General features: G+C 65.7%; 2 protein-coding genes across 2 annotated transcripts; one reads left to right on the top strand and one right to left on the bottom strand.

The window, feature by feature from the left end:
- Positions 1–329: 329 nt before the first annotated feature.
- Positions 330–1,722, bottom strand: MNEG_11334 (hypothetical protein; the record flags this gene model as incomplete). Its single annotated transcript, XM_014040195.1, has 3 exons — positions 330–414; positions 503–1,371; positions 1,588–1,722. The coding sequence occupies 3 exons, from the start codon at positions 1,720–1,722 to the stop codon at positions 330–332; spliced, it is 1,089 nt and encodes a 362-aa protein (XP_013895649.1).
- Positions 1,723–4,614: 2,892 nt separating this feature from the next.
- Positions 4,615–8,344, top strand: MNEG_11333 (3-ketoacyl-CoA synthase 6; the record flags this gene model as incomplete). The annotated part of the gene is made up of 9 exons (XM_014040194.1): positions 4,615–4,681; positions 4,794–4,927; positions 5,296–5,488; positions 6,093–6,277; positions 6,747–6,955; positions 7,306–7,408; positions 7,498–7,641; positions 7,788–8,113; positions 8,197–8,344. 9 exons carry the CDS (start codon positions 4,615–4,617, stop codon positions 8,342–8,344), a joined length of 1,509 nt encoding a protein of 502 aa, XP_013895648.1.
- Positions 8,345–8,373: the final 29 nt, after the last annotated feature.

Below are 8,373 nucleotides of genomic sequence, written 5' to 3'. Positions count from 1 at the left end.
CGCGTGGGCGGATGTGGGGGACGCGTCGGGCGCGTCGGCGTCGTCGTCGGCGGCGGCGGCGTCGGCGGCAGCGCTGAGGTCTGGCAGCATGTCGTCCAGATCCAGGTCGCCGTCGTCCTCCGCGCTGCCCAGCAGCGACAGCAGGCTCGCGTCCAGCGCCTGCGCGGCCGCGGCGCCGGTCGCGACGGCGGCGGCGGCGGCGGGGCGCGGCTGCTGGTACTGCGGCTGCTGGTGGTGCTGCTGCTGCTGCTGCGCGGGCCAGGCGTAGCCCGCGCCGGCGTAGGCGGGGGGCGCGCCGTAGGGGCCGCACATGCCGGTCGATGCCATCATCATGAAGGGGGGCGGCGCCATGAACGGCGGCGGCATGGGGCAGCCGCCGCCCATGTAGCCCCAGGGCCCGCCCATTTCCGCCGCCTGCGGCAGCGGCGGCGCCGCCGCTGGCGCGGCGCTCTTTGGCGGCACGATGCCGGGGGCGCGCACGACGGGCATAGGCATGCCCCACACCATGCCCGCCGACAGCGGTGCGAGCGCGCCCGACACGGGCACGCCGCACGACGGCACGGGCGCGGTCATGTGCGTCGCCGTCGCCGTCGCGGTCGCCGTTGCAGCAGTGCAGGCGGCGGTCGCCGCGCTCACAGACGGCGCGGGCGCGGGCGCGGCGGGGCGCGGCGCGGCGCACGTGGCGTCGTCGCAGGCAGGCGCGGGGGCGCGCGGGGGCTCCGCCGCCTCAAAATCAAACTCTGCGTCATCATCCATCGGCTCTGGCCCTGAAGCTGCGAGGTTGGTGCTGCTTACGCAGGCGTGCGGCGGGCGGTGCCCCGCGCGCAGCGCGCGCACGGGCGGCGGCCGCGCGACGCCGGGGGAGCGGGGGGGCAGGCCGGGCTTTGTGTGCTGGTCCTGCTGCAGCTGCTGCTGCTGCTGCTGCTGCTGCGGCTGCTGCTGCGGCTGCAGCTGCGGCTGCTGCTCGTCGATGCAAGCTAGCGCCGCCGGCAGGCTCGACGCCGTCCGGTCCAGCGGCTCGGGCTTGCCGCCGCACTGGATCCGCATGTCGCCCATCATCTTGCGCACGGTGTGCTGCCAGATGTTGCGCAGCTTCAGCTGGCTCAGCGGCTTGGCAAGGAAGTCGACGGCGCCGAGGCTGACGCCCTGCATGACGTCATCGGGGCTCGGGTCCGCGGCCATGAGGATGCAGGGCACGCCCCTGCAGGAGTCGAGCAGGCCGCTGCGGCCGGCCTTGGCGGCCGCGCCGGCGGCGGTCGCCGCGGCGACGCAGCCGATCGCGCCCTTGTCGGCGAGGAGGACGTCGAAGGCCGACGCGCTGCAGGAGCTGAGCTGGACCACGGCCTCCGCGCACGACGCGCACGAGGTCACCTGCAGCCGTGAAGGGGGCGGGGGCGTCGGGGAGGGGGGCTTGGCGCTCGGCCGCGGGCGGCTGGCGTCGCGATCGGCGCGGGGAGGCGGCGAGCGACGCGGCGCCGAGCGTTTCACGGCCGCGCTAAGATGACGGGCGCATAGTGTGCGGGAGCGTTTCTTCCCCCACCACCAGTCCCCCGCTAGTCACATGGTTCCTGGGCAGGCGCGCCTCACCGAGTAGTCGCAAGCGCGCAGCTGCTCCTCTGTGCGTGCGCGCGCCTCCACGTCGCTGTCCACCAGCAGCACGCGCAGGCCGCTAGGGAAGCCGGGGCGATGAGAGAAGCTGGGGGATCGCTTTGGGGCTCCCATGCTGCCTTGGCGCGTGCGCACGGGCTGGGACCAACAAGGGTAGGTCACGGGGCCCCACGCTATGCGCCAGCAAGGACCGGCGAGGTCGCGACGGGTACGTCGGCTTCACGGCACGGAGGCCAGGCCCGGTGGAGCAATCCTGTGAACGGCAGCAATCACCACAGCCAGGGCGCGTAGCAATGGCTCAGGATACGCACGACGTTTTGCCACTGCTTCCGAAAGGCCTTGCCAAGAGCCCATGGAGGCCCATAAGCTGGCCAGCCGTGCGCTGATCGTGATAGCAACACTTCAAAGACAAGCTTGAGCGCCCCTTGACTCCGTGCCGCGGGCAGCGGACCTTGATGCACCCTGGGAACGGGAGCTCCCGCACCGGCCAGGGTGTGCACCATGGGCAGGCCGGTCCCACGTTCACTAGAGGTACCCTTGCAAGCCGCCGAGTGCGTGCGCGACAACCCAACAGTGCGCAGTTCGGGCAGCGAGACCCGGTCCGCCCGCAGTGTGCGCCAATGAGACCCCACCGTTCACAACTATGCAATGCATGCCCTGAACCCTCACGCAGTAGCTGCCCACCTTGGACGCTCTTCTACGCTATCGGATGCCACACTGCGCTTGGCTCTCGCTGCAGGAACGAGCTCCGATGAAGTTGGGAAGCTCGCTCCACATAACAAACAAAACAAGAAGGCTGCGGAGGTGGACCGCCTGTGCTTACACCCGCCGCGCAAAAATCCTGCCCGCTGCTGTTCCCGTGCTTCGCGCGGCCGCTGGTTTTGGGGGCCCGAGGGGACGTAGACAAGTGAAACAAATATCTGAAAACGTTCCAGCGCCACGGGCTCCCAGGAGTCGGCAAACAAGGCACCAGCCGCAGGCTGGCTGCATCATGCGGGGCGGTCAACGGTGACGATAGCAATATGGTACCGTAGCGTTTCAGGACCCCACTTCAAGCTCTGGAGCCCCGGTTGCTTGAAGTATTGCTGACACGACATGCCTCAGGTGTATCAGAATCACGTTGTCGCCGGGACTGCGGAACATGCACAAGACTCACACTGCTGGCCTGATTTACAGCCCAAGGCCGTACGATTGACCATGTTTGAGCTGGCGCAATGCCTCTTCGTTGCATTACGCAGTATTGACAACTGCAAGGACCTGGGTGGAAACACCCAAATATAACAAGACCTTGGGTGGGATTAGTTATGTTGCCATTCTTGGCCCATGAGCACGCATTGGTGTGAGGTTCAACGGTATGGATGGCGGAATGCGCATGCAACTGTTTTGCTGTGTCATGAGTGTCTGCTGGTAGCGCACATTGGCAGCGTAGGCTAAAAGTGTGTCTTGATGGCTTGTATTGGCGGCGTGTGCGTCGTTTTGTAGGGGGGCAGGAGTCGCAAAAGGACACATCCTGTTGGTTCAAGGCCAGCAAAGCTGCACCACATAGCCGAGCCGAGCGCGTGAGGTATGATATGCAGCATCTGCATGAGATCCTCGCAATAAGCAGGAGGGATGTATCGGTGGCGCGGGTACGGGCAGGGATACATACCCCACTCGCTTTGAGCATACTGCTGCTTGCCACATCTGCCGTGTGCGGTGTCTACGGTGGTGACCACTCTAGGCGCCCCACGGTAATCGCCATCGTTGCTGCATGCATGATACGACGGAATTTCGTCTATATCAGCAAACAAGCAAGATTGATGTGTGCAAGTACTTGACGGCGAAAGAGTCACCTGATTCTTTGTGCTCCGTCGTGCCTGCCCATTCTCCAGGGTGTGGCGACCGTGACCTTCCGAGCTTGCATGTGGCTGCTCGCAGCCGTAACCGGCCCACGTCAGGAGCCTGATGCATGGACCCTGATTGCCATGTAGGAACAACCCATCCCTGCTGCTCGCCGAATACAATTGCTTCCCATTGTAGGGCGCACATGACTGCCAGGCACGCCAAACAGAACATGAGGCAGCTCACGTTGCAAGCGCATTCCTGCAACACCGCAGGGCCAGGGGTCAACCAGTCGTGCTGTGCCTCGATTTGAATTTGGGAGAAACGCATGCTATACGGCATGGCACGGCCTCCCAGACTTTGGCAGGAGGACGGCTTGTTGGGGTTCTGGTGCGCTCCTGTGCGAGCGGCTCCCCGAGCAGTGCATGCAGACCTTTCGTCCGCGCAGTGATTTGGTGAGCCTATGTTCTGGCGCTGCTGACGCGCCTGTGCTCGGCTCCTTGGCTGGACACAGGATGAGAAGGCGCGTTCCACAAGCCACTCACATCTGCAAAGCGCAGCGTGATGGCTTGAAACAGACGGTCAGCAGAACAGCTCTGCGCCCAACCGTGCATGTACCTGGCACGTCATGCCATGTAGCCCCTCCCCCCATCACACCGATTTTACCCGTCTGACCACCGCCGGCTTACGCCGTGCACTCACAAACCCTTACTCCAGCCCAGAGTGAGTGGCTTGTTGTTGCTCTGCGCTGTTGCGGCTTGCTGCTGTGCCGACGAATCACTTTCGTGCGCCCAGTCGCAGCCAAGCTTCGCACACTCACTTCGTGGCAGCTCAGGACCATTTTGATGCCTGAGAGTGAACTCTGTTATTGGTTTTGTATCAGTTCAGAAGCCCGCATGCACCTGTTGCAGCAGCCATCTCCTGTCCCCATTCCGCCGTGGGCCACGGCCCGTGGCATTGCCGACATCGGCCCGTGCGCTGACCGCTATCGGTCGTGGCAAGAACCACCGCTGAGAATTCTGTTGTGATTCCACCTCCCAGTTTCATGCTCTTTGGTGCGGGCCTCCATGCCGGTCTGGGCCCAAATCGCCGATACCAGACGCGGAGCAACGGTGTTACTGGAAGCACAACGACAGCCGATCGGTGGGTGGGTGTGCTTAAGTATATGATTTAACACGCGTTTTTATGATAATTGAGGAGTACACCGTGCCCGGCTCCATTGACCGCAAAATCCCTCACCCGGCTGAGCCGGGTGCGACAACAGTGCTCTTCCTGCGTTCTGCCGAAGACGCCTTCATCTCAGTGTATGGCCGACCACATCAATTTTGTACAAGTTGAAGTGAGCTGATTTTATCACTCTGCAGCGGACGCGCGACCGCGCCAGCCCTCCTCCGCGATGGCGCCCGGCTGCTACATGCTCGATTTTTCGGTGTACAAGCCCCCTGCAGAGTATAAAGTTAACCACACCACTGGAGGGGAGAACGCGAAGCGCTGGTCGGTGAGTTCTGGGCTGACCACAGCCGGCCCCGCAGGGGCCCCAGGCCGCCCCAACAAAGGCTCCGGCAGCCATGAAAGTGTGTATTAGAATCCCTTCAGCAGCTTTCCAGAGCCCGCTGCTGATAGTCACTGCCCATCAGCCATCGCCGATGCGCGCCGGGGGCGCTGAGGCCAAGCGACCGCTACGTTGCCCTGAGCAGGGCGCCATTCATCTGATATCGTTGAATAATCAGACTTGAAGCACGTGGACGGCCATGCGCCACCGGGGCCCACCCCGGGAGCACTACAGCACCTGCCCGCTGCCCCCTGCACCGCTGCGCGCCTGCACCGCCGCAATACCAGCACCGCCTTCGCCCCGCCCCCTCGCAGATGTACATCGAGGAGAACACTCAGTTCCAGCTCAAGGTGGTGAAGAAGAGCGGCTTGGATGTCGACGGCACGTACCTGCCGCCGGCCATCCACCCCTCCATCGCAGACGAGCCCAAGACTGATATGAAGACAGCCATGCTGGAGGCGGAGATGGTCATGGGCGGTGCCGTGTCAGACCTGCTGGAGAAGACGGGTGCGCTGCATGCAAAATCGATGGGACTGGGGCCACAGGCGAGGCCGAGGAGGGGCACGTGGGCGAGGCGGGGCGGCGCTTGGCCGCGGGGGGAGGCGGGCCGGCGGCGCACGCCCGCGGTGGACAGGAGGGCAGGGTGCGGCCAAGGCCTCATGCGAAGGCGCGCAGCGCACAGGCTTTGCGGCCAGGCGCGGCCTCAAGATGCGAAGGCCGCCTAGCGCCGACGAAGCCGCGGCACGCCATTGCGGGCAGCTACAGGCAGCTTGTATGGGTGGGGTGGGGGCGCCCTGCTTGCAGAGCCCCGAAAACCTTGCAGCCGGAGACGCGCCGCAACCATTACACACCCATTTCTCTGGGACGAATGGCAGCCCCCCCCCCCCGCCCCGCCGCCTGCCCTGTTGCTTTGAGGGCGGGAAAGGGGGTAGGGGAATGACCTCTCAGGCGCCGATGGGAAGGCGCCCTCCTTGTGCTGTGGGCCCACTCCCTTGCTCTCGCGCAACTCCCCCAATCCAAAACACGCACGCACACACACACACACACACACACACACACACACACACACACACTCTGCACGCACGCCTGTATATCCCACTACCACCCCCAGGCATCAAGCCCGAGCAGATCGACATCCTCATCTCCAACTGCAGCATCTTCTGCCCCACGCCGTCCCTGGCGTCCATGCTCATCAACAAATTCAAGTTCCGCCGCGACATCCAGGCCTACCACCTGGGGGGCATGGGCTGCAGCATCGGCGTGGTGGCGGTCGGCCTCGTGAGGGACATGCTCAAGGTGCGGGACGCGGGATTGGGGAGGGGTGTGGGCCTGTGTTGCTGGGGGTGTCGCTTGTGATTGGTTTCGTGTGTGTTATTGTGCATTTGTGTCTGGTTTGTGTGTGTGTGTTTGTATTTGTGCGTGTGTGGACACGCGTGTGAGGGAGTGAGTGTGTGTATGTGTGATGGAGTGTATGTGTGTGTGTGTCTTTGTGTGTGTAGACGTGAGCGCGTACATGCATGCGGGTGTGCACGCACCCTCTGCGAGCGTGTCTAAACTTCAAGCTCAGCAGGCGCGTGCGTTTGTGCCTGTGCGCGTGTGTGCAACTGTGTGCTAGTGGTTGGAGCGTGCTTCCAGCAGCCTGTGGGGGCATCTGGACAGCCTGCGCCACGGCGAGGTCCTCGCCCTTACTACGCCGCCGCCAATCAGACCGCCCGCTCACCAGCCCTCCACCCCACCCCACCCCGCCCGGGCCGCCGCCCCGCAGGCGCACCCCAACAGCATCGCGCTGTTCGTGCCGGCTGAGATCACCACCTACTGCTTCTACCCAGGCCGCCACAAGGACTTCCTCGTGGCCAACGCCATCTTCCGCATGGGCGGCGCGGCCATGCTGATGACCAACAAGCCGTCGCTGTACAGCCGCTGCAAGTACGAGCTGCAGCACGCGGAGCGCGTGCACACCGGCCAGGACGACGCGTCATACAGGCGAGCGCGGCGCGTTTATACTGACTGAAGATTTGGGGGGGGGGGTATAGGGGCAACGAGCGGTTGCAGGGGGTTGGCGGGGTGCAGCCAGGGCGCCTGGCCGGAAGGGGTTCGAGGGCGCGGGCGCGGGGCCTGCAGCCTGCGGCCCGGTGGTCTCTCAGCAATGCGGGGCACGGGCCGCCGGCATCTATGCCGACGCAGCCGCAGAGGCCCCGGCGCAGCAGCTTCCGGGGCGCCTCTCGCCCATGGCCCGGCCCCTCGGCGCGGCCGCCCCCAAACCTCCCTGTGCGCATGCTCACGGCTGACGCGCGGCTCGGTCAATGCTGGTACGGACCTGACAGGTGCATCAGCTGGGGGCCGGATGAGGACGGCATCAACGGCGTGTTCCTGGGCAAGGACGTGCCAGTAGAGGCCGGGAAGATGCTGCAGGCCGTCATCGCCAAGGTGCGGGGCACCTTGGATTCGTCAAAGGAGGGTTGGCACTCGACCTTGGGGCTGGGTGCGCAACGGCGCTGACAGCCGCGCCCACGCAGAAGCCTCCGCGCCAGCCCGTGCGCGAGCCGGCCGGGGCGCCTCTAGGCGCCGGCACTGGGCCGCGCCCGCCGCCCGGCCCGTTCTGGAGCGGCCTGGGACGCACGCTGTTTGCGTTGTGCCTCAGGGGCCGGCGCCGCGCCCTGGTGGGGCAGCCAGGCCGCAGGGGGCCCTGAGCAGCCGGGCCTTGCGGTTGTCAAGAACGCGAGCTGCGGCTGCCTGCCCCAACGCCCCGAGCCCGCTGAATGCGCACGCCCCGCCCCGTCTCTCGTCACCCGTCACCCGTCACCAGGTGACGCCCAAGATCATGACCTGGGGGCAGTACGCCGAGGCCGCGTACCGCGTCTTCGGCAAGAAGGTCCTCGGCTGCGACTGGGGCCGCTACGTGCCGGACTACACCAAGTGCATGGACCACTTTGCGCTGCACGCGGGCGGCTACGCGGTGCTCAAGGGCATCCAGAAGGGCATGAGCCTGCCCACCGAGATGATGCTCCCCTCATTCGCCAGCCTGCGCGACATGGGCAACACCAGCAGCAGCACGACCTGGTACAGCATGGCGTACATGGAGCGCTTTGGCATGGTCAAGCAGGGGCAGCGCATAATGCAGGTGCGCATGGGGTGCGCATGCGCGTGCAGCCCCACCGCGCCGGCCCCCCGCCGCGCCGCTGTCTGCTCGCGCCCGGGGGCCGCGCGCCGCTCAGGGGATTGGTCTGCCGCGCGCTGGCGCCCGGCGCTGGGGGTCTGCTCTCGGGCGGGAGAGGGGTGGTTCCGCACTTGCACGCGGCGAGAGCCGGCAACAAGCGACTCACGCCGCGGGCGCCTCCTCCCACCTGCTACCAACCAGCCTAACCACCCCCTCTTCCCCCCCTCGTCCGCCC

This window comes from Monoraphidium neglectum (genome assembly GCF_000611645.1).
Source record: "Monoraphidium neglectum strain SAG 48.87 unplaced genomic scaffold scaffold02696, whole genome shotgun sequence".
NCBI classification, from domain to species: domain Eukaryota; kingdom Viridiplantae; phylum Chlorophyta; class Chlorophyceae; order Sphaeropleales; family Selenastraceae; genus Monoraphidium; species Monoraphidium neglectum.
This window is presented reverse-complemented; position numbering and strand designations above follow the sequence as displayed.